Source organism: Triticum aestivum, chromosome 2D (genome assembly GCF_018294505.1).
Source record: "Triticum aestivum cultivar Chinese Spring chromosome 2D, IWGSC CS RefSeq v2.1, whole genome shotgun sequence".
NCBI lineage: Eukaryota > Viridiplantae > Streptophyta > Magnoliopsida > Poales > Poaceae > Triticum > Triticum aestivum.
This window is the reverse complement of record NC_057799.1, coordinates 596,720,571-596,746,661: the sequence shown is the minus strand read 5'-3', so window position 1 is coordinate 596,746,661 and position 26,091 is coordinate 596,720,571. Positions and strand designations below refer to the sequence as shown.

Below are 26,091 nucleotides of genomic sequence, written 5' to 3'. Positions count from 1 at the left end.
GTAGTAGCGCGTTTTCTAGCTTCAGAGCTACTGCTATGCTCATATTAGCAGCGCTCGTGCTGACCAAGTGCTACTGCTATTTAGCAGCAGCGTTTCCTTTGTAAAAACGCTACTGGTGAGCTCCTTTGTATAAGCATTTCCCTAGTAGTGTTTAATCAGCTCACCATTCACATAGGCTAAGACACAGAATAGAGTGTCTTCCGTAAGAGCGTTGAGAGCTTGCCAATGAAAGAGATAGAAGGACTTCTATCCTTGGGCGATGGTTGGATGACAATGTTTCCTAGTTCGTCGCTTTTGACCGTTCCTTCACGCTCTAGATTGTTGAAGGCACCATGGCTTGGGCTTGGGCTTGGCTTTGGGTGTTGGTGCGTGCTTCGATGTCGGCTGTGGTTGTGGATGAAGAAGACGCTGGTGAGGTTCGCGCGCGAGCATCCGGTGTTTGTCCAGGCCGAGCAAGAGTTTTATTAGAAGCGTGACGCCAAGCAGAAGAAGTCGGTGAAGGAGGGCAAGGCCAGCCCCTCAACGGTGACTGGGATGACTCGGAGAAGGACGACGAGCTCAACGACTCGGACAACCGCATCAAAAGAGAAGTTCTAGGAGCTGCTGGAGACCGAGTCCGACAATGATGAGTAGTTTTATGTAGTTCAAGTAGACTCAGAGGAGTTTGGCGTGATGTAGTAGTTTAAACTATGTTTGTTTCAAATGAACTTGCTATGTTTGAATTGATGTACTCCCTCCGTCCGAAAATACTTGTCATACAAATGGATGTATCTAGACATATTTTAGTTATAGATATATCCATTTTCATCCATTTCTGCAACAAGTAATTCCGGACGGAGGGAGTAGTAAGTGAATTAGTTTTACATCATGCATTGGATATCACAGAAATGGTCAATATGTAGAGTACAGGAAGTACATGCTTATTGGCAAAAGCGGTACGCCAAACAACCCCGTTGAACAGATGTATGCTCTGGAAATGACCTTATGCTAGAAGATGCAAATGACAGGGTGGTACTGCTTCCGTTTTCCTGTTCTCAACTCAACTACAGACTGAAAGATTGTCAAATATTCAAAATTCATAAGGAATCATCATTCAGATTGAGCATTTGTACTGGATTCAGTCAACCTTGTAACGTAATTAACTCAAGTGGTAAACGCCCATCCGCATTTCAGCGCCCCTGCTTCCTGATTAATCTCGTTTCTACGCAAGTCAGCAAGTTTTACAGCACCCCAGTCTTCTACTCGCATAAGTACCATCAGATTCAGTTGACCAACTACTCTAACGGAATCCAAAAGAACATTCCCCTAAGAAAGCATAAAGCATAAGGTCTACTCTAACGCTAAACACCATGCTTCACTTGTCAGCTTCACCAGGAGCTTTCATTAATTCCCTGGCCTTCCTGTACAGGGTTAACCAAAATGGAAAAAAAAATCAGCTTTAATCCCAGCACCATCAGCTATATATGGAAGAATGGCACCAAAAATTGAAATGGAAATGTTTAGTCTACAGTTGAATGAACTTGAATTGTAGGTATATAATGGCATTTGGCGCACTAGTACAGCGTGCGAATGCTAGTCGTTAGTACGGGTTTTATTTTTCCAGGATGACATTCATGCTTGCAAGACGTATACTCAAAGGAGATAAATACAAGACAACAGATTACCGTAGCTCTCTCTCAACCTCTGTGTTTCCAGGATCTAATTTTTGAGCGTCCAGGAGAGCATCACAAGCTTGTTTATACTCCTAGACGTAAAGCACATCAAAGGAACATGAGCAACTATATAGACTGCAGAGTAGGGAAACACAATTTTAGTACTCTCTCCGTCCCAAAATGTAAGACATTTTTGCAATCTTGTTTAGCTTGCAAAAATGTCTTATATTGTGGGACGGAGGGAGTAATTCACTTTTAGTAGCATGTGAGCTGCAGCCTGACGGTAGCAAGCTTTTGCCCAGTTAGGTCGCAGCATTCTGCATCTGAGAGCATCTGACAGAGCACCTTCACCATCATCCAACAGCAGTTTACAAAGACTCCTGTTCGCGTACAATGTTGCACTCGGCGCTGCATTTATTGCCTATGGCCAAACATAACAGGTTATACGATTATCATCTCGTTATAGCACGTTAAGATTAGCCCCAAAAATAATATTAATCCAATAGAAATACATAATAATGGCAAATTAACAGCTAATAAATGGGAAACTAGACAACAAACATTAGGAATCTGGTTAGCAAACAAATAATGTTCTGCAATTGGTTCCCTGTTAATAGAAAAAAGTTACCTCCTAAACCACCATAATCCATAGATAAGGTTTAAGGGGCTTACCACACCATATGCTTTTGATGCCAACTTATAGTCCTTCAGCCTGAATGCATGATCTGCCTGTGACTTCATTATAGCTTTTGTTCGTTCAAGGTGGCTTTGGTCCTGAATGATAGAACAATGGGAAAAAATGTAGGAATGAAGCATCATTTCAAAGATATTCCAATTAAAATAGAAACTTAACAACCCTGTTACACAATCTTCATAGCTTGTTATCTAGATATGCTTATGCTGCAATGCAAAGTGCACATTATGGTAAATTCTCAAGTATGTATACTAAGACAAAGATTTTAATCACAAGAGGAAAAGGTCCAACATAATTTTAGAATTAATATGTCAAATTATTACTATATATTACTAAAACAGCATATAAACGGGTATATTTCACAGTTGCCAAATTCACATCCACAATATAGGAGTCATGCTTTGAACTAGGTACAAGCATTATGCTTATAAAACATTCCTGTATCTTGAAGCTACGCATCACGAACAGTTTACAGCAGTTCATTGAATTGATACTGAAAAAACAAGTTGTTGTTTTTTAACCATTGAACAGCCAAGAACTAACAAGTAGACCAAGTCTGGTCCTTCCAAATTAGAATTGGTAGTTTGTTCTCAGAGCTTTAAATACTTCAATTTTATGGTTTTGATGAGATGATGCTCTGAAGAAAAAACCCATAACGAAGTCATGATACTCATTTCAAATGTGGTCCCATGCATATATAGTAACTCCACGTAATAACAGTTGATGGACAAATTCAGGACTAGCGAACAAAAAATATGACCAGGCATTCAAGTAAAATTCATCTACAGGGTGACAGTAATAAATAGTGTACCAGCGGCTTTGCACTTTCAAATTTTGCATGCAAGATGATTCCATCTACACTCCAGTTTGGGATAGTTGGAATTGGGAAAGTCAAAGGAAACAGCATTTCAACTTCTTCCCTGCAGTCACGTCTCGCAGCATGCTCTACTGGTAACCTACCATACTGGGCAACAAAAGGAAAAATGTCAAACTCTTTTGAAATAAACTACATAATTAAAGGACCCTTTAGAATGCAGTAAAAGAATATGAGCATTATGAAAAGAGATAACCCATATAGGAAACTACTCCCTCCGTTCCTAAATATAAGTCTTTCTAGAGATTCCAACAAGTGACTACATACGAAGCAAAATGAGTGAATCTACACTCTAAAATATGTCTACATACATCCGTATATTGTAGTCCATTTGAAATGTCTAAAAAGACTTATATTTAGGAACGGAGGGAGTATAAGGTTTACATAATATTGGTACCAAATGTTGCAACCAGGATTTATCCCAGCAAGCATTTCCAAATTCTAGTAGCAATTTAAACAGTGAACATACTCCGACAGCATACCAAAAGGTCATTCTTCAGCAAGGGATTAAGAACAGGTATTTCAGCAATAGTTGAGATTGAGAAGCAACGGTAATTTTTAGTGGCATACCCTTTATGAGTCCCCATGAAATATATAGATAAAAACAATAAGGAAAAGTAGCTAGACATGAATTATAAAATTGGTCTACAATTATTGATAGCACAAATACAATTTGACACTTCAGAGTAATTTAATGAATACCAACGATTGGGATGAAAAAAACATAAAGTAAGCTGAGAGAAGTCAAGTCATTTTAGTGATTGCTGGATGAGTGCATTCAGCAAATGTTGCTACCCTGAATGCTGCATTATGAGATATTAGTATCTCATCAACTGTTAAGTTAAGCACCGACCACATATTAAATAGAGAAACACAGGTATATTGGGTACTTGTGGGCTCAATACAAGGACATCCACCGTATTCAAAAACATTTCAGACTAATGATATACACATATACAGGATTGCACAGAACAGAGCATGTTGTTCCAGAACTCAAAATTTGCTTCTTCGATCCAAAATATTTGATGTTATAATTTTCTCCCAAGTCAAACATTCTTTAAGTGCAATTTGGTTTCGATGTTGGTAAATTTATCTATAATTTGATTTTAACTTAAAAAATTTGACTTAGAACAAAACTAGAACATCAAATATTTTCAAATGGAGGGAGTATCGTCAGCAACAGCAATATGCATTTGTTGATATAAACCGTTAAATTGAAAGCTCACACGCCTACCTTTTGCCTAAGTGCAACTTCTCATTGCATAGTCAAAAGACTGAAAGCGCCTTTTTTTTAGAAACACCTGTAATTTTATTCATACTCATAACAATTACAGGTACACTGATTTAGATCTAAGATCCAAGAAAATACAAAGTAACTCCTATGACTAAGAATTACAATGAAATTTCTTGGAAACACCTTCTTCGTTGTATCAATCTCTGTTAGAAGAAATACTCCAAAGACTTAAAGCACCTTGATTTCATTGCTAAAACTAAACTAGCTCCTTAAGAGCATTGTTCAGGATATCGGTAACTGGTACCATATCGGTCGGGTGCCGAGTAGGGATAAATCAGCGAATCGCCCTATTAACTGAATTTATAGGTAACCCATTTATCGGTAGGTTAGCTAGGGTCATATCTATATATCCTAGGCTACATAACAACATGCAATGTAGTAAATGTATAAATATGCTATTGTACATGGTTAATGTAGCAAGGAAAAGTGTTATACTAGATGTTGGAGCACTTGCTGCAGTAGAAGCAACCGTAGCTACAAATGACAAATGCAACACATCAGCACATACTAGATGTTTAGATCTACATAGGACAGCAACAGCACATCAGTACATGTACATCACAGAGGAGAGCAGCACAGCAGCAGCAGCAGCAGCAGCAGCAGCAGAAAATGGGCCATTAACTGGCCGAGATCGGCCATTAATTGGCCGATATGAAGATTAACTGGCCGATATTTTGGCTGTCAGACCGATAAATCACTGCCAGCAGTTGATGAGCCGAATAGGCCCTTTCCATATCGGCTGGGGCCCGAGATGCAATTAACTGGCCGAGATGACGATTAACTGGCCGATATTTGGAACAATGCTTAAGAGTTGAATAATAATGTCAGTAGACGTTTAAGTATAATGGAACTAGAAAATATAGAAAACATACAGCATCGGGAATATTTGGATCCGCTCCTGCCTTCAACAGAAACTGCACAAAGTTGGTATAGCCTTTGTGCCCTGTAGCGACCACCAACGGAGTAGCCAGAAGGGAGTTCCTTCGATTGACATCAGCACCACCCTGCGAAAAGGATTGTGGAATAAAAGTTTCACGGTTCTATCTCCATGTAAAATCAGTACATAGCAATGAACAGATGTAGACAATAGAATACTGACTGGCCTTAATCAGCAGCTTCATGCATTTCAATGAACGGTATAAAAGAGCACCCATCAGGGCAGTACCCAAACCGGTTACAGTAGTGTTAGGCTGAAAGAAGAACGTGAGATTTCTCCTTAGTCCAAGAGTAATAATTCTTATAGAATACAACGGAACAAATAGACATATATAATGCTTCAATATGTTTAGTTGCAGCTGTACTAAAAAGACCAAGTTAGCATGCAAGCTTCTAGTACTTAAAAGAGCTAACGCTGCACTATATGTTCGTGACTCCAATGGACAAAGCACAAATGACACATGGAACCAAAATTATCTCCAGAGACAAATGAGCACCATACTTTACTCAAACTTGACAATGACACCAACTGAAATTTTCACATCAAGACTCAGAGACAAATTTCAAAGGAAGCTCCAACCGTAACTCATTTGGTTTGAAGGATGTAATTGGCTGGTCTATCGGCACCTCATCCCTCATAAGCATAAGACTATTTACAAAATTAGGGAGAAAAAAGCATGTGATAATCACATGATATCATATGATTAGGACATAAACACATCCTAGGTTGAGGTGGCCCTCAAATCAAGCACCCTTTAAGATCATCTAGGACACGTTATCATCCAAGAAATGGATTATGACATGCCATATGTAAGTTGTCAACCCCAACGACCAGAAATATATGTGTATGTCTACATATAATGCAAATCAACTCTAGAAAATTAAAAATGAAGGTTTTTTTATCACAAAGGTAATGGTTATATACATCTGCATGGTGTTCCAACAAAATCTTCACTGTTTTATCCTTTTCGTTGGTAGCAACTTGATGGAGCGGTGTACCACGGCCACAGTCTATGTCAACAGGTACTCCTTTTGAAAGTAGAAACTCAGTAACCTTACAGCTTCCTGTCATGAATAAAATAATTCCACAAGTCATGTGGCAACACATCTAAGTATACGACAGCAAGTAACTGCTAGTATAGTGACCACGATGGTGTAAATCATAGGTGGGACAAATTTATCCAACTTTGACTAGTTATATTTCAGAAAAAAGATCTATAGTGACCATATGAAAAATGGTCACAATATTTCTCTTCTACAATATTATTGGAGTGACCTACACAATGAAGCGATATGCTTGGTAATATAAAACAAATTGCATGGGTGAGGGGCCAAGCTACCTTTGCATGCCGCATGGTGAAGAACTGTGCGTCCTTGACCATCTGCTTTAGTTACATCACCACCACGATCAAGCAAATACTTCACAGTCGAAACATCGCCGGACTGAGCAGATGTCATAAAGGGTGTCACACCTGCAAAGTCTGCAATCAAAAAGCACAACAACCCAATTCAGACATCTCATAGTGCTAAAACATAGACATTAGAGATGAGAAAAGAGTTATAGGAATACCTCCAACTCCAGGAGCAGGAGCATTCACATCTCCCCCCAGTTCCTCCACCAAGTACTTGCAAGCTTCAAGATGCCCACTGCAGGCTGCGAGGTGCAGCACCCCAAGGCCACCCATTTCGAAAGAGAAGACCACCCTTGGGTCGACAAGACTCTTTACAGTACCTTTCTCCCAAAGTAAACACCCAAGCATCAATACATTAATGAAGCAAATTGCCAAATTATAACTAGCTAGAGAACCAAAAGAAAAGGAGACCACATGTGTTGCATGGACAAGAACCTCACTAAGTCAAGCGGGGATGCAAACTGGTGAGCTTTAGGGTGCCCTCCACCACCCCTCCTTACTTCAATCAAATGAACTAAATCTGTGATTTTGGAAATTTAATCCACTTGATTGAACTAAAGAGTTGGAGCTTGGAGGTTACCCATTTGTGCTCCTAAAGTAAAGGGACTTGTTCATATCTTGGACACACCGTCAATCAGTGCATAGACCCGACAAAAAGAATAGTGGTGTGATTGTAAAGTCAGAAGATGTGCCCCGTGCAAGGACTTGTTTTTAACCAAATTCTCAACAGCTCGCCTATCCCTTTGAACAGCCCACAAGACCACAATCGCACAAAAACATTTCATAATTTCGAGAATAATTACCGTGTACAGCAAATTTTTCACTTACTTGCCTACAATGCGAAAGCTGACACCAAAATTAACAAGGTAATTTCATAATCATGGAAAATTACGCTAAGAAGGGATCGTTCTTAGTGTCGTGCAAATTAAATAGGATCCCGGATTGGTGCAGCTAACGGAACAACGGTGGCATTTGAAGCATCTCATCCTGTCAAAATATATCTAATCTAGCCGCCGGCAATTCGATTACGGCGGCAGCCAAAAGCAAAACCCTAACCGAATCCAACAAATTATGGCCCCGCGAGGCGGGGAAAAGCTCAGGAACATGGGGCGGAAGGAGAGGACCAACCTCTGAGACGCTGGAGGTCGCCCTCGAAGGCCGCCCGCAGGGCCGCGTCCTGGCCTGCACACACACAAAGCGCGCGGGACAAAAATCGCCCGTACTTAGAGAGGGGGAGAGAGAGAGAGTCGAAGAGAGAGAAGGAGAGGAAGAGGAGGGGGCTCGCCGCACTAGTGCCGTCGCCGGAGTTGCGGGCGTAGAGGAATGGCGCCGGCGGAGCCATGGGCCGTCTCGCGCTCGCGCTCGTGCTCGCAGTGGCAGGGTGGCTTCCGGGAGAAGGCTTTGCCAGCTGCAAAGCGGGGTTTTGGACGCTCGCTCTGGTTTGGTTCGGGGCACGCTGGGCTCGGTGTACGGCTGTGGAGGAGGCCGCGGGAGCGCCGCCCGCTGCTGGGCGCACGCGGACCCGGTTCACGGGAGCGCCCGCTGGGGAGAGGAGGGGAGCGGGGGACCTGTGTGTTGGAGTCACTGGGACAGTGGGACTGGTTCATCTGTACGCACGGTGGGTGACATGGGTGGCCCGCAGGAGAGTTCGGAATCTCAGCTGGGAGATACTCCCTCCGTTTCTTTTTAGTCTGCATATAAGATTTAGCCAAGTCAAACTTTGTTAACTTTGATTAAGTTTAGAGAAAAAATATCAAGATTCACAATATGAAATCAAATATTGTTAAATGCATCATGAAATTAATTTTCATGCCATGTAGCTTTAGTATTGTAAATGTTGATATGTTTTCTTACAAAGTTGGTCAAACTTTACAAAGTTTAACTTTGACTAAATCTTATATGCAAACTAAAAAGAAACGGAGGGGGTAGTGGGCGGCGGGTAAAAAAAAAGTTAATCATTCATGACAAATGCAGGTTCTGCACTCAAAGTTCAATATCAATTTTGGAATCATTCATGAACAAGCTAGATCATCAACAAGTTCGATCAACAAGCATACATCTTTTTTCAAGGATACATCAACTTTGACGCTATGGGTGGAGGGTGCGTTGATTCAGCCAGGGCTCGATGTCAAGAACATGCTTTCAGGGTGTTGGGTTTGGTTATGGCGCGGTCTTGGTGCTCTGTGTTCTACCTCTTTGCCACTTGTGGCTGGAGGTCGTACAAGGCGAGTGGTTTGTCGTTGTAGTCGTGGTATGCTTGTTTTCATGCTTTGTATGCCGCTTGGCATTATATCTACCATCTTGGCACTTCTTCTACGAATCTATACATCGATGTATCCTTGAAAAAATCATGACAAATGCATCGTTCATCATTCATCTACAAATTCATTCATTCAGCACATCATTCATTCAACTAGTTCAACATCAATACCAAGACATCATTCGTTCAACTAGTTCTAAGTCAACATAAAAAAGGAATAGTTCAACTAGTTATATGCCAACATCAAAAAAGGAATAGTTCAACAAGTTCAACCTCAAAAGAAAGTACTTGCTCATGATCAACATCAAATAGTTCAACAGGTTCAACACTCAAAGTTCAGCATCATTCAACAACTCGTCACTTGTTTCACTTGTTACCAAGTACTCCATCATCCTTCGTGTCTTTTCCTTGCTCCTCTTCTATGTAGGTCTAGCACCATCACCTCTTGATGAACTAGGTCCATCAACTCTTGGAGCAGATAATGGTGCTCTAGCAGCAGCTCTTGGGGCAGAAGATGATCTTGGGGGCCTTGGAGAAGGACCTCTTTGGAGCAAAAGAACTTGGAGCATGAGCTCTTAGAGAATTAGTTGTTGGGGCCTCTGTTGGAGAATATCTTATAGCAGGAACACTTGGATTAGGAGCTCTTGGAGAAGGAGCAGTTGTGGTCTTTTTAGAGAAGAGGCACTTGGATCGGGAGGGGTTCCAATAGCTATTGTTGCAGATGAAGAAGCAGCACCAGAGGAAGAGCTTGGAGCACCTCGGGTAGATCTATTTGTCCAAAACAAACCAAAAGGAAATTAATTATCGGCAACATATTTTCATTATGAAATGAAATGCAAGTGCAAGTCACCAGATCTTTATTTCTTCAAATGATAAGTCCAGGCTTAAGCATCAATACAATTGGTGTATCTCTGCAAATCAAACTTATCATCGCATGTCACATCTTCCAAGCTAAACAAAGAAAGACAAATTACAGAAAATAATAAAGATATCGCCAATTCGTCATTTACAAACCCTAATTCCCAATTTCTCACATACAGAAACCCTAATCAGTCAATGCAGATTGGCGGGGGAGAACTTACTCGACACCCCTAGACTGGAGGTAAAATGGTGGTTGTACTTCGAACTGGCCTTCCAGAACTTGGCCATGGCCATTGTTGTCGCTCTCGATTTGAGGTCATACGGCGACGGCGAGTGCTCTAATGCGCTGCAGGGGGTCGCCACAGTCGACCCGCTCCTACTCCAACACGCTGCTAGGTCTCCGCCGTTGGGATCCACTGTCTGTCCCGACACTTTGCCAAGCAATCGTTACCGTCATCGCTTTGTGTCGCATGAGCAAGAGCGGAAGTGATGAGGAGGGCGGGGGAATTGGGGAAGGGGGAAACAGTTGGGCTAGGCACCGCTAGGTGTCACCCCCACGGTCACTGTTAGTTTCGTTATCAAAACACGCTCAATCGAGATTTTAGTGAGTTATTTTTAGTTTTGTTGTCAAAACGCACTCAATCAAGCTTTTAGTGCATTTGGCAAAAAAATAGTGAACGGATGTTTTTTTCAAACTATTACTCAAACCGTGATTTTCTTTTAGAAGTCGCCCGGGATTATGGTGGTTTTTGGCATTTTACTCACTAATTAGTACGTATATTTATAAACACTCGAAGATGCATTTTTGAAAGGATCGAGAAGAGGTGTCTAGAGGGGGGATTAGATCATCAACAAAGAAAAGTAGCAGTTTTTAAGTTCTTCAAGTTAAGGTGGAGTTTTAGCACAAGTTTGAACATTCACAATACATTTCAAGCAAGCATGGCAAAAGTATATGAGCAGCGGAAAGTAAAGCATGCAAGTTGCAAGAAAGTAAAGGGATGGGATTGGAGTGTGCAAACGCAATTGAAGACATGGAGATTTTTGGCGTGGTTCCGATAGGTGGTGCTATCATACATCCACGTTGGTGGAGACTTCAACCCACGAAGGGTAACGGTTGCGCGAGTCCACGGAGGGCTCCACCCATGACGGGTCCACGAAGAAGCAACCTTATCTATCCCACCATGGCCATCGCCCACGAAGGACTTGCCTCACTTGGGTAGATCTTCACGAAGTAGGCGATCTCCTTGCCCTTACAAACTCCTTGGTTCAACTCCACAATCTTGACGGAGGCTCCCAAGTGACACCTAACCAATCTAGGAGACACCACTCTCCAAAAGGTAATAGATGGTGTGTTGATAATGAACTCCTTGCTCTTGTGCTTCAAATGATAGTCTCCCCAACACTCAACTCTCTCTCACATATTTGGATTTGGTGGAAAGATGATTTGAGTGGAAAGCAACTTGGGGAAGGCTAGAGATCAAGATTCTTGTGGTTGGATTGGAATGTCTTGGTCTCAACACATGTGTAGGTGGTTCTCTCTTAGAAAATGTGTAGTGGAAGTGTAGGCACGTTCAGATGGCTCTCCTCACGAATGGAGGAAGGATGGAGGGGTATATATAGCTTCCACACAAAATCTAGACATTACACACAACTTACCAAACTCGGTGGGACCGAATCGAGAAACTCGGTCTGACCGATATGGTTCAAAATGTGAATGTTAGGCTTTTCGGTGGGACCGACATGATCAACTCGGTGGGACTAATGTGCTAGGGTTAGGGTAAAACCTCAACTCGGTTTGAGCGATTACACAAACTCGGTGAGACCAATTTTGGTAATGAGCAAACAGAGAGTTGGTCAAGCAAACTCGGTGGCACCGACTGCATATCTCGGTGAGACCGAAATAGTTGCAATAGCCAACAGAGAGTTTGCAAGCCCATCTCGGTGAGACCGAGATCCCATCGGTGAGACCGAACTGATTAGGGTTTCTGGCAGTGGCTATGTCAAATGAACTCGATGGCGCCGGATAGATCAAATCCGTGGGGCCGAGTTTGACTTTAGGTTGAGGACATATGTGGAATTGAGAAAGTGTTTGAGGGCTTTGGAGCATATCACTAAGCACTTTGAGCAAGCAAGCCATTAAGCAACACATCATCCCTTTTATAAGTATTGGCTTTCCTATGGACTCAATGTGATCTTGGATCACTAAAATGAAAATGTAGAGTCTTGAGCTTTTGCCAATGTTTGTCCTTAGCATCTTGAAGGGGTTCCACATCCTCTTGTCCATGCCACACCTTTGTTGAACTTTCTGAAATATACTAGATAGAAGTATTAGACAAGAGATATGTTGACATTAATTACCAAAATCACCCAGGAAGCACTTGTGCTTTCAATTTTACATACAAGTAAGTGTAACATGAAATAAACACCGAGTTTGCACTTGCAAAAGAGACAGGACTTTCAACACCCGGGTGCCTCTACACCCTCTATGAACAGTAAACTGAAAAAGAAAATGATAACAAAATAAAAAAAATTGAACCTTTGGAACATAAAACATGATCAAACATTCGACTTCGTGCAAAGTTTCAGCCTTAAATAACATTCGAGGAGTCCTCACCTAAAAAAATCTGTATTCAAAGTTTATGTGCACTTTTGAACAGTAATTTTGTTATTTTTGGTGAAGGCTCCTCGAGTGTTATTTGTGGCTGAAAATTTGCAAGGACGTCAAAAATTTTATCATCTTTGATCCCCAAAGTTTTAGATATATATTTTTTGAATTTACTGTTCATGAGGGTGTAGGGGCACCCGGGAGCTGTCACATCTTTCTCCTTGCAAAAGCTCTCGATGACCTAACCAACACACACTCCATTGTACTTGCATCAAGTATCAATACGTTAGCACTTAGTATGATCAACCAATGACTGTAGCATAGCACTTAGTATGCTCAACGGGTTCCTTAAAGCATCTACAACGGGACTAGGCTAATATGAGCCCTATAGGTCCATTGACGTGTTCGGACGTGTCTGCAGACAGCGTCCGCCCACCCCTCAAATGTCCGCTCGTGCAAACACAGCCCCTACTTTCGAAGCCTATATTACATGCAATTACATGCACATCAATCATTTGATGATACGAATACACGTAACAATGAATACCACGCACACAAAAAATATTATTCGTAGAAAAATATGTTTATAACGGGCATGCCGAATTCACAAGTCTTTTGACGACAAAACTTCAAATATAATGTGCCCTCTTTGGTGTGACCTTGGTACTACCCGTGTAAAACTTTCAGGGCAGTTCTCCTATTGCTAATGCGTGCAATCGACTAAACCGAGCATGTCGGATTCTGGGTTCCGGCAAACCCTTGAGGTTCGAACTCTGGGGTGCGCACAAAGAACTCTCTCTCCCTAGCTCGCTCGCACAACGATCTCAAGGCCTAGCTCGTTGAATCCAAGGAACAAGAGACACGAGGGTTTATACTGGTTCGGGCCACCGTTGTGGTGTAATACCCTACTCCAGTGTGGCGTGGTGGATTGCCTTGTAGGCTGAGGATGAACGAGTACATGGTATGCACAGCCTCCTAAGGAGAGGTGTTCTTGAGCTCGGTGAGCTAGTGAGATGGCCTTGGTGGAATGGATCTAATCCAAGATGAGATGCCTCCTATGGTAGTGGCTAGTCCTATTTATAGAGGCCCTGGAAGATCCTCTTCCCCAATGTAGGCGGGAAGGGATCCCACAACGGCCAATTTTGAAGGGAGACAACTAGTACAAGCTATCCTGACAAAAGGTGGTCTTCGCCTGCCAAAGGCTCTGGTGGTGATGCAGCTGTGGGCTCCGCGGTGACCTCTGTCATGCCGTCCTGCTGGTCTTGGTCTCGTTGCACCGATATGGAAACCTTTGCTTGGTTCCTCGGGACTCCTCGCCCGCGCTGCCTCTTTAGCACCAAAGGGGAAACTGGTACACTATGCTCGCTGGCGCCCGCCTGGCCTTGGTCATCATGGCTCACGTCACGTGAACCTCGCGAGGTGCCCCTTGCATAGATATCTCCGCTCCTCGGGAGCCAGCCTAGTGAGGCTGCTGTTGGGGAACATAGTAATTTCAAAAAAATTCCTACGCACACGCAAGATCATGGTGATGCATAGAAACGAGAGGGGAGAGTGTTGTTCACGTACCCTCGTAGACCATAAGCGGAAGCGTTATGAGAACGCGGTTAATGTAGTCGTATGTCTTCACATTCCGACCGATCCAAGTACCGAACGCACGGCACCTTGATACGTCTCCAACGTATCTATAATTTTTGATTGTTCCATGCTATTATATATATCCTGTTTTGGATGTTTAATGGGCTTTATTATACACTTTTATATTATTTTTGGGACTAACCTATTAACCGGAGGCCCAGCCTGAATTGCTGTTTTTTTGCCTATTTCAATGTTTCGAAGGAAAAGGATATCAAACGGAGTCCAAACGGAATGAAACCTTCGGGAACGTGATTTTTGGAACAAACGTGATCCAGAGGACTTGGAGTGGACGTCAAGCAATCAACGAGGAGGCCACGAGGCAGGGGGCGCGCCTACCCCCTGGCGCGCCCTCCACCCTCGTGGGCCCCTCGTAGCTCTCCTGACCGACCTCTTTCGCCTATATATACTCATATACCCTAGAAACATCATATACGGAGCCAAAACCCTATTTCCACCGCCGCAACCTTCTGTACCCGTGAGATCCCATCTTGGGGCCTTTTTCGGCGCTCCGCCGGAGGGGGCATTGATCACGGAGGGCTTCTACATCAACACCATAGCCTCTCCGATGATGTGTGAGTAGTTTACCTCAGACCTTCGGGTCCATAGTTATTAGCTAGATGGCTTCTTCTCTCTCTTTGGATCTCAATACAAAGTTCTCCTCGATTCTCTTAGAGATCTATTTGATGTAACTCTTCTTTTGCGGTGTGTTTGTCGAGATCCGATGAATTGTGGGTTTATGATCAAGATTATCTATGAACAATATTTGAATCTCCTCTGAATTCTTTTATGTAGATTGGTTATCTTTGCAAGTCTCTTCGAATTATCAGTTTGGTTTGGCCTACTAGATTGATCTTTCTTGCAATGGGAGAAGTGCTTAGCTTTGGGTTCAATCTTGCGGTGCTCGATCCCAGTGACAGTAGGGGAAACGACACGTATTGTATTGTTGCCATCGAGGATAAAAAGGTGGGGTTTATATCATATTGCATGAGTTTATCCTTCTACATCATGTCATCTTGCTTAAAGCGTTACTCCGTTCTTATGAACTTAATATTCTAGATGCATGCTGGATAGCGGTCGATGTGTGGAGTGATAGTAGTAGATGCAGGCAGGAGTCGGTCTACTTGTCACGGACGTGATGCCTATATACATGATCATACCTAGATATTCTCATAACTATGCTCAATTCTATCAATTGTTCGACAGTAATTCGTTTACCAACCGTAATACTTATGCTATCTTGAGAGAAGCCACTAGTGAAACCTATGGCCCCCGGGTCTATTTTCCATCATATTAATCTCCCGTCAATAAGCTATTTCTGGCGCCGTTTATTTTGCTTTCTTTACTTTTAGTCTTTATCATAAAAATACCAAAAATATTATCTTATCATCTCTATCAGATCTCACTTTTGCAAGTGGCCGTGAAGGGATTGACAGCCCCTTTATCGCATTGGTTGCAAGGTTCTTATTTGTTTGTGTAGGTGCGTGGGACTTGAGCGTGGTCTCCTACTGGATTGATACCTTGGTTCTCAAAAACTGAGGGAAATACTTACGCTACTTTACTGCATCACCCTTTCCTCTTTAAGGGAAAACCAACGCAGTGCTCAAGAGGTAGCGAGAATGATTTCTGGCGCCGTTGCCGGGGAGTCTACGCACAAGTCAAGACATACCAAGTACCCATCACAAACTCTTATCCCTTGCATTACATTATTTGCCATTTGCCTCTCGTTTTCCTATCCCCCACTTCACCCTTGCCGTTCTATTCGCCCTCTTTTTCCGTTCGCCCTCTTTTCCGCTTGCCTTTCTTTCGCTATGTCTGATTCAAAAAGGGTTAGGGGTTCTCTCCTGGGTTTTAATGCCTTGGATAATCCCTCTATCCTCTCTAAGCTCATAAACCATGATGCTATAGAAAGACCTACCGAGGTCATCAATGAGAGTCAGAATAATTTTGATGAAGATGATCCCGGAATATTTCGTTATTTACTTGATGAGTCTTTGAAAGATGCTTGGGATAGGTTACTAAGAATTCGGGCCAGCTATGTGCCCCAATACCAAATCGAAATATACTTAAAAAGCTTTTATGTTGCCTTACCTTCGTCGTCTAAGCATGTCTTAGACTCTATTTTTGAGGACGGTTTTCTTGAAGGGGATGCCGTAGATACCTATGAAAAGATGAAAACCATATTTGGGCACCCCATGAATGAGAAGGTCGAATCTACCTCTCTTTTGCTTTCCTATCAAAACGAAACTATCAAAGAGATGAAGGCTAGTTTAGATGCAAACTTTCGCAATATGCTTAATCTTTCTTCTACTATTAATGGCCATGTGCTCTTTAAGAATAGAAATATTAATGCTATAGAAAATAAGTTTTCCCTTTTCTTCTCGAAATCCAAAGATGATAATACTTAGATCTATCCTTGCTTTTATGCCTAGCTAGGGGCGTTAAACGATGGCGCTTGTTGGGAGGCAACCCAATTTTATTTTAGTTTTTTTTTGCTTTTTGCTCCTGTTTAGGAATAAATCTTTGATCTAGCCTCTGGTTAGATTTGTTTTTGTGTTTTAATTAGTGTTTGTGCCAAGTAAAACCTATAGGATCTTCTTGGATGATAGTTATTTGATCTTGCTGAAAATTCCAGAAACTTTCTGTTCACAAAAACAATTGTTAAAAATCACCAGAACGTGATAAATTACTAATTCCAATTGAAGTAAATCAATAAAAAAATTATCTAGGTCGTCCTATTTTGGTAGATTTTTCTGAGATCCAGAAGTTTGCGGTAGATACAGATTACTACAGACTGTTCTGTTTTTGACAGATTCTGTTTTTCGTGTGTTGTTTGCTTATTTTGATGAGTCTATGGTTAGTAAAATAGTTTATAAACCATAGAGAAGTTGGAATACAGTAGGTTTAACACCAATATAAATAAAGAATGAGTTCAATACAGTACCTTGAAGTGGTGTTTTGTTTTGTTTCGCTAACAGAGCTCATGAGATTTTTTGTTGAGTTTTGTGTTGTGAAGTTTTCAAGTTTTGGGTAAAGATTTGATGGATTATGGAACAAGGAGTGGCAAGAGCCTAAGCTTGGGGATGCCCAAGGCACCCCAAGGTCAATCCAAGGACACCAAAAAGCCAAAGCTTGGGGATGCCCCGGAAGGCATCCCCTCTTTCGTCTTCGTCCATCGGTAACTTTACTTGGAGCTATATTTTTATTCACCACTGTATTTTGCTTGGAGCGTCTTGTATGATTTGAGTCTTTGCTTTTAGTTTACCACAATCATCCTCGCCGAATACACTTTTGAGAGAGACACACATGATTCGGAATTTATTAGAATACTCTATGTGCTTCACTTATATCTTTTGAGCTATATAGTTTTTGCTCTAGTGCTTCACTTATATCTTTTAGAGCACGGTGGTGGTTTTGTTTTATAGAAACTATTGTTCTCTCATGCTTCACTTATATCATTTTGAGAATCCTACAAAACAGCATGGTAATTTGCTTAAATTGTGAAATTAGTCCTAATATGATAGGCGTCCAAGATTAGTAAAAACTTTCTTATAAGTGCGTTGAATACTAAGAAAAGTTTGATGCTTGATGATTGTTTTGAGATATGGAGGTAGTAATATTAAAGTTGTGCTAGTTGAGTAATTGTGAATTTGAGAAATACTTGTGTTGAAGTTTGCATGTCCCGTAGCATGGACGTATGGTAAACGTTGTGTAACAAATTTGAAACATGAGGTGTTCTTTGATTGTCCTCCTTATGAGTGGCGGTCGGGGACGAGCGATTGTCTTTTCCTACCAATCTATCCCCCTAGGAGCATGCGCGTAGTGCTTGGTTTTTGATGACTTGTAGATTTTTGCAATAAGTATGTGAGTTCTTTATGACTAATGTTGAGTCCATGGATTATACGCACTCTCACCCTTCCATCATTGCTAGCCTCTTCGGTACAGTGCATTGCCCTTTCTCACCTTGAGAGTTGGTGCAAACTTCGCCGGTGCATCCAAACCCCGTGATACGATACGCTCTATCACACATAAACCTCCTTATATCTTCCTCAAAACAGCCACCATACCTAACTATTATGGCATTTCCATAGCCATTCCGAGATATATTGCCATGCAACTTTCCACTGTTTCGTTTATCATGACACGCTTCATCATTGTCATATTGCCTTGCATGATCATGTAGTTGAGATCATATTTGTGGCAAAGCCACCATGCATATTATTTCATACATGTCACTCTTGATTCACTGCCCATCCTGGTACACCGCCGGAGGCATTCATATAGAGTCATACTTTGTTCTAGTATCGAGTTGTAATCATTGAGTTGTAAATAAATATAAGTGTGATGACCATCATTCATAGAGCATTGTCCCAAATAAAAAAAGAAAGGCCAAATAAAATAAAGAAAGGCACAAAAAAGAAAAGAAAAAAAGGGGCAATGCTACTATCCTTTTTCCACACTTGTGCTTCAAAGTAGCACCATGATCTTTATGAGAGAGTCTCTTGTTTTGTCACTTTCATATACTAGTGGGAATTTTTCATTATAGAACTTGGCTTGTATATTCCAACAATGGACTTCCTCAAATGCCCTAGGTCTTCGTGAGCAAGCAAGTTGGATGCACACCCACTTAGTTTCTTTTGTTGAGCTTTCATGCATTAATAGCTCTAGTGCATCCGTTGCATGGCAATCCCAACTCCTTGCATTGACATCAAACGATGGGCATCTCCCTAGCTCGTTGATTAGCCGCGTCAATGTGAGACTTTCTCCTTTTTTGTCTTCTCCACATAACCCCCATCATCAAATTCTATTCCACCCATAGTGCTATATCCATGGCTCACGCTCATATATTGCGTGAAAATTGAAAAAAGTTTGAGATTACTAAAGTATGAAACAATTGCTTGGCCTGTCATCGGGGTTGTGCATGATGAGAGCATTCTTGTGTGACGAAAATGGAGCATAAACAAACTATATGATTTTGTAGGGATGAACTTTCTTTGGCCATGTTATTTTGAGAAGACATAATTGCTTAGTTAGTATGCTTGAAGTATTATTACTTTTATGTCAATATTAAACTTTTATCTTGAATCTTTCGGATCTGAATATTCATGCCACAAATAAGAGAATTACATTGAAAATTATGCCAAGTAGCATTCCACATCAAAATATCTGTTTTTATCATTTACCTACTCGAGGACGAGCAGGAATTAAGCTTGGGGATGCTTGATACGTCTCCAACGTATCTATAATTTTTGATTGTTCCATGCTATTATATATTCTGTTTTGGATGTTTAATGGGATTTATTATACACTTTTATATTATTTTTGGGACTAACCTAGTAACCGGAGGCCCAGCCCGAATTGCTGTTTTTTTGCCTATTTCAGTGTTTCGAAGGAAAAGGATATCAAACGGAGTCCGAATGGAATGAAACCTTCAGGAACGTGATTTTCGGAACAAACGTGATCCAGAGGACTTGGAGTGGACGTCAAGCAATCAACAAGGAGGCCACGAGGCAGGGGGCGCGCCTACCCCCCCGGGCGCGCCCTCCACCCTCATGGGCCCCTCGTAGCTCTCCTGACCGACCTCTTTCGCCTATATATACTCATATACCCTGGAAACATCATATACGGAGCCAAAACCCTATTTCCACCTCCGCAACCTTCTGTACCCGTGAGATCCCATCTTGGGGCCTTTTCCGACGCTCCGCCGGAGGGGGCATTGATCACGGAGGGCTTCTACATCAACACCATAGCCTCTCTAATGATGTGTGAGTAGTTTACCTCAGACCTTCGGGTCCATAGTTATTAGCTAGATGGCTTCTTCTCTCTCTTTGGATCTCAATACAAAGTTCTCCTCGATTCTCTTGGAGATCTATTTGATGTAACTCTTCTTTTGCAGTGTGTTTGTCGAGATCCGATGAATTGTGGGTTTATGATCAAGATTATCTGTGAACAATATTTGAATCTCCTATGAATTCTTTTATGTATGATTGGTTATCTTTGCAAGTCTCTTCGAATTATCAGTTTAGTTTGGTGTGTCGTTTCCCCTACTGTCACTGGGATCGAGCACCGCAAGATTGAACCCAAAGCTAAGCACTTCTCCCATTGCAAGAAAGATCAATCTTGTAGGCCAAACCAAACTGATAATTCGAAGAGACTTGCAAATATGACCAAACATACATAAAAGAATCCAGAGGAGATTCAAATATTGTTCATAGATAATCTTGATCATAAACCCACAATTCATCGGATCTCGACAAACACACCGCAAAAAGAAGAGTTACATCAAATAGATCCCCAAGAGAATCGAGGAGAACTTTGTATTGAGATCCAAAGAGAGAGAAGAAGCCATCTAGCTAATAACTATGGACCCGAAGGTCTGAGGTAAACTACTCACACATCATCGGAGAGGCTATGGTGTTGATGTAGAAGCCCTCCGTGATCAATGCCCCTCCGGCGGAGTGCCGGAAAAGGCCCCAAGATGGGATCTCACGGGTACAGAAGGTTGCGGCGGTGGAAATAGGGTTTTGGCTCCGTGCTGATGGTTTGGGGGTACGTAGGTATATATAGGAGGAAGAAGTAGGTCGGTGGAGCTACGAGGGTGGAGGGCGCGCCCAGGGGGGTAGGCGCGCCCCCTGCCTCGTGGCCTCCTCATTGATTGCTTGACGTCCACTCCAAGTCCTCTGGATCACGTTTGTTCCAAAAATCACGTTCCCAAAAGTTTCATTCCGTTTGGACTCCGTTTGATATTCTTTTTCTTCGAAACACTGAAATAGGCAAAAAACAGCAATTTGGGCTGGGCCTCCGGTTAATAGGTTAGTCCCGAAAATAATATAAAAGTGTATAATAAAGCCCATTAATCATCCAAAACAGAATATAATATAGCATGGAACAATCAAAAATTATAGATACGTTGGAGACGTATCAAGCATCCCCAAGCTTAATTCCTGCTCGTCCTCGAGTAGGTAAATGATAAAAACAGAATTTTTGATGTGGAATGCTACTTGGCATAATTTTTAATGTAATTCTATTATTTGTGGTATGAATATTTAGATCCGAAAGATTCAAGATAAAAGTTTAATATGGACATAAAAGTAATAATACTTCAAGCATACTAACTAAGCAATTATGTCTTCTCAAAATAACATGGCCAAAGAAAGTTCATCCCTACAAAATCATATAGTTTGGGCATGCTCCATTTTTGTGACACAAGAATGCTCTCATCATGCACAACCCCGATGATAAGCCAAGCAATTGTTTCATACTTTAGTAATCTCAAACTTTTTTCAACCTTTACGCAATATATGAGCGTGTGCCATGGATATAGCACTATGGGTGGAATAGAATATGATGATGGGGGTTATGTGGAGAAGACAAAAAAGGAGAAAGTCTCACATTGACGCGGCTAATCAACGAGCTAGGGAGATGCCCATCGATTGATGTCAATGCAAGGAGTAGGGATTGCCATGCAACGGATGCACTAGAGCTATGAATGTATGAAAGCTCAACAAAAGAAACTAAATGGGTGTGCATCCAACTTGCTTGCTCACGAAGACCTAGGGCATTTGAGGAAGCCCATTGTTGGAATATACAAGCCAAGTTCTATAATGAAAAATTCCCACTAGTATATGAAAGTGACAAAACAAGATACTCTCTATCATAAAAATCATGGTGCTACTTTGAAGCACAAGTGTGGAAAAGAGACTGAAGGAAATATGCCCTAGAGGCAATAATAAAATGGTTATTATTGTATTTCCTTGTTCATGATAATTGTCTATTGTTCATGCTATAATTGTATTAACTGGAAACTGTAATACATGTGTGAATACATAGACCACAACATGTCCCTAGTAAGCCTCTAGTTGACTAGCTCGTTGATCAATAGATGGTTATGGTTTCCTGACCATGGACATTGGATGCCATTGATAACGGGATCACATCATTAGGAGAATGATGTGATGGACAAGACCCAATCCTAAGCATAGCACAAGATCGTGTAGTTCATTTGCTAAGAGCTTTTCTAATGTCAAGTATCGTTTACTTAGACCATGAGATTGTGCAACTCCCGGATACCGTAGGAATGCTTTGGGTTTACCAAACGTCACAACGTAACTGGGTGGCTATAAAGGTGCACTGCAGGTATCTCCGAAAGTGTCTGTTGGGTTGGCACGAATCGAGACTGGGATTTGTCACTCCGTATGACGGAGAGGTATCTCTGGGCCCACTCGGTAATGCATCATCATAATGAGCTCAATGTGACTAATGAGTTAGCCACGGGATCATGCGTTACGGAACGAGTAAAGAGACTTGCCGGTAACGAGATTGAACAAGGTATAGGGATATCGACGATCAAATCTCGGGCAATTAACATACCGATAGACAAAGGGAATTGTATACGGGATTGATTGAATCCCCGACATCGTGGTTCATCCGATGAGATCATCGTGGAACATGTGGGAGCCAACATGGGTATCCAGATCCCGCTGTTGGTTATTGGCCGGAGAACGTCTCGGTCATGTCTGCATGGTTCCCGAACCCGTAGGGTCTACACACTTAAGGTTCGGTGACGCTAGAGTTGTTATGGGAAATAGTATGTGGTTACCAAAGGTTGTTCGGAGTCCCGGATGAGATCCCGGACATGACGAGGAGCTCCGGAATGGTCCGGAGGTGAAGATTTATATATGGGAAGTCATCATACGGTCACCGGAAATATTCAGGGGTATACCGGTATTGTACCGGGACCACTGGAGGGGTTCCGGGGGTCCACCGGGAGGGTCCACCTGCCCCGGAGGGCCTTCTGTGCTGTAGGTGGAAGGGAACCAGCCCCTAAGTGGGCTAGGCGCCATCCCCCTAGGGCCCATGCGCCTAGGGTTTGGGGGAACCCTAAAGGTGGGGCGTCCCCCTTGCTTGGGGGGCAAGCCCCCTCCCCCTTGGCCGCCGCCCCCCTCTAGATCTCATCTAGAGGGGCCGGCCCCCTTCCCCATTCTCCCTATAAATAGAGGGGTGGAGGGAGGGCTGCAGGACCACATCCCTGGCGCAGCCCTCTCCTCCTCCGTAGTGCTTAGCGAAGCTCTGCCGGAGAACCACGAGCTCCATCGCCACCATGCCGTCGTGCTGCTGGAGTTCTCCCTCAACTTCTCCTCTCCCCTTGCTGGATCAAGAAGGAGGAGACGTCCCCGGGCTGTACGTGTGTTGAACGCGGAGGCGGCGTCCGTTCGGCGCTAGATCGGATCTTCTGCGATTTGAATCGCCGCGAGTACGACTCCATCAACCGCTTTCTTGTAACGCTTTCGCTTAGCGATCTTCAAGGGTATGAAGATGCACTCCCTCTCTCTCGTTGGTAGCATCTCCTAGATTGATCTTGGTGACACGTAGGAAAATTTTGAATTATCTCTACGTTCCCCAACAGTGGCATCATGAGCTTGGTCTATGCGTAGATTCTATGCACGAGTAGAACACAAAGTAGTTGTGAGCGATGATTTGTTCAATTTGCTTACCATTACTAGTCTTATCTTGATTCAGCGGCATTGTGGGATGAAGCGGCCCGGACCGACCTTACACGTACTCTTACGTGAGACAGGTTCCACCGACTGACATGCACTTGATGCATAAGGTGGCTAGCGGGTGTCTGTCTCTCCCACTTTAGTCGGATCGGATTCGATGAAGAGGGTCCTTATGAAGGGTAAATAGCAATTGGCATATCACCGTTGTGGCTTTTGCGTAGGTAAGAAACGTTCTTGCTAGAAACCCATAGCAGCCACGTAAAACATGCAACAACAATTAGAGGACGTCTAACTTGTTTTTGCAGGGTATGCTATGTGATATGATATGGCCAAAAGGATATGATGAATTATATATATGTGATGTATGAGATCGATCATGTTCTTGTAATAGGAATCACGACTTGCATGTCGATGAGTATGACAACCGGCAGGAGCCATAGGAGTTGTCTTAATTTATTGTATGACCTGCGTGTCATTGAAAAACGCCATGTAATTACTTTGCTTTATTGCTAACCGTTGGCCATAGTAGTAGAAGTAATAGTTGGCGAGACAACTTCATGAAGACACGATGATGGAGATCATGGTGTCATGCCGGTGACGAAGGTGATCATGCCGCGCCTCGAAGATGGAGATCAAAAGGCGCAAGATGATATTGGCCATATCATGTCACTTTATGATTTGCATGTGATGTTTGTCATGTTTACATCTTATTTGCTTAGAACGACGGTAGCATAAATAAGATGATCCCTCACTAAAATTTCAAGAGATGTATTCCCCCTAACTGTGCACCGTTACGAAGGTTCGTTGTTTCGAAGCACCACGTGATGATCGGGTGTGATAGATTCTAATGTTCGCATACAACGGGTGTAAGCCAGATTTACACATGCGAAACACTTAGGTTGACTTGACGAGCCTAGCATGTACAGACATGGCCTCGGAACACAAGAGACCGAAAGGTCGAACATGAGTCGTATAGTAGATATGATCAACATGAAGATGTTCAACGATGATAACTAGTCCGTCTCACGTGATGATCGGACACGGCCTAGTTGACTCGGATCATGTATCACTTAGATGACTAGAGGGATGTCTATCTAAGTGGGAGTTCATTAAATAATCAGATGAACTTAATTGTCATGAACATAGTCAAAAGGTCTTTGCAAATTATGTCATAGCTTACGCTTTAGTTCTACTGTTTAAGATATGTTCCTAGAGAAAATTTAGTTGAAAGTTGACAGTAGCAATTTGTTGGGGAACGTAGTAATTTCAAAAAAATTCTACGCACACGCAAGATCATGGTGATGCATAGCAACGAGAGGGGAGAGTGTTGTCCACGTACCCTCGTAGACCGAAAGCGGAAGCGTTAACACAACGCGGTTGATGTAGTCGTACGTCTTCACGATCCGACCGATCAAGGACCGAACGCACGGCACCTCCGAGTTCAGCACACGTTCAGCTCGATGACGTCCCTCGAACTCCAATCCAGCCGAGTGTTGAGGGAGAGTTTCGTCAGCACGACGGCGTGGTGACGATGATGATGTTCTACCGACGCAGGGCTTCGCTTAAGCTCCGCAACGATATTATCGAGGTGTAATATGGTGGAGGGGGGCACCGCACACGGCTAAAAGATCGTTGATCAATTGTGTGTCTAGAGGTGCCCCCTTGCCCCCGTATATAAAGGTGCAAGGGGGAGGCCACCGGCCTAGGAGGTGTGGCGCGCCAGGAGGAGTCCTACTCCTATCGGGAGTAGGACTCCCCCCTTTCCATGTTGGACTAGGAGAGGAAGGGGGGAAGAGGTGGAGGGGAGGAAGGAAGGGGGGGCGCCGCCCCCCTCTCCTTGTCCTATTCGGACTGGGGGGGAAGGGGGGCGCGGCCCTGCCCTAGCCTACTCTCCTCTCTTCCACCTAGGCCCAATAAGGCCCATTAAGTTACCGGGGGGTTCCGGTAACCTCCCGGTACTCCGGAAAAATCCCGATTTCACCCGGAACACTTCCGATGTCCAAACATAGACTTCCAATATATCAATCTTTATGTCTCGACCATTTCGAGACTCCTCGTCATGTCCGTGATCACATCCGGGACTCCGAACAACCTTCGGTACATCAAAACATATAAACTCATAATATAACTGTCATCGTAACGTTAAGCGTGCGGACCCTACGGGTTCGAGAACTATGTAGACATGACCGAGACACCTCTCCGGTCAATAACCAATAGCGGAACCTGGATGCTCATATTGGTTCCCACATATTCTACGAAGATCTTTATCGGTCAGACCGCATAACAACATACGTTGTTCCCTTTGTCATCGGTATGTTACTTGCCCGAGATTCGATCGTCGGTATCTCGATACCTAGTTCAATCTCGTTAC

The 26,091-nt window shown here is 42.8% G+C and overlaps 1 protein-coding gene across 6 annotated transcripts; it reads right to left on the bottom strand.

The window, feature by feature from the left end:
- Positions 1 to 1,051: 1,051 nt before the first annotated feature.
- LOC123054830 (ankyrin repeat and protein kinase domain-containing protein 1) lies at positions 1,052 to 8,424 on the bottom strand. Of its 6 annotated transcripts, none has more exons than XR_006426341.1 (13): positions 8,153 to 8,424; positions 7,991 to 8,044; positions 7,021 to 7,182; positions 6,791 to 6,931; positions 6,376 to 6,515; positions 5,618 to 5,704; positions 5,387 to 5,518; positions 4,950 to 4,988; positions 3,158 to 3,310; positions 2,325 to 2,426; positions 1,906 to 2,073; positions 1,665 to 1,787; positions 1,052 to 1,400 (listed from the first exon to the last, which is right to left on the bottom strand). XR_006426341.1 is itself a non-coding variant. In XM_044478684.1 (13 exons), exons 1-13 carry the CDS (start codon positions 8,202 to 8,204, stop codon positions 1,355 to 1,357), a joined length of 1,356 nt encoding a protein of 451 aa, XP_044334619.1. In that variant the 5' UTR covers positions 8,205 to 8,424; the 3' UTR covers positions 1,052 to 1,354. The 6 variants fall into 6 exon arrangements, 5 of the variants coding, with proteins under 5 accessions (XP_044334619.1, XP_044334624.1, XP_044334621.1 ...); XM_044478684.1 differs by having other exon boundaries at positions 1,665 to 1,744; XM_044478689.1 differs by lacking the exon at positions 1,906 to 2,073 and having other exon boundaries at positions 1,665 to 1,744.
- Between the last annotated feature and the right edge of the window lie 17,667 nt (positions 8,425 to 26,091).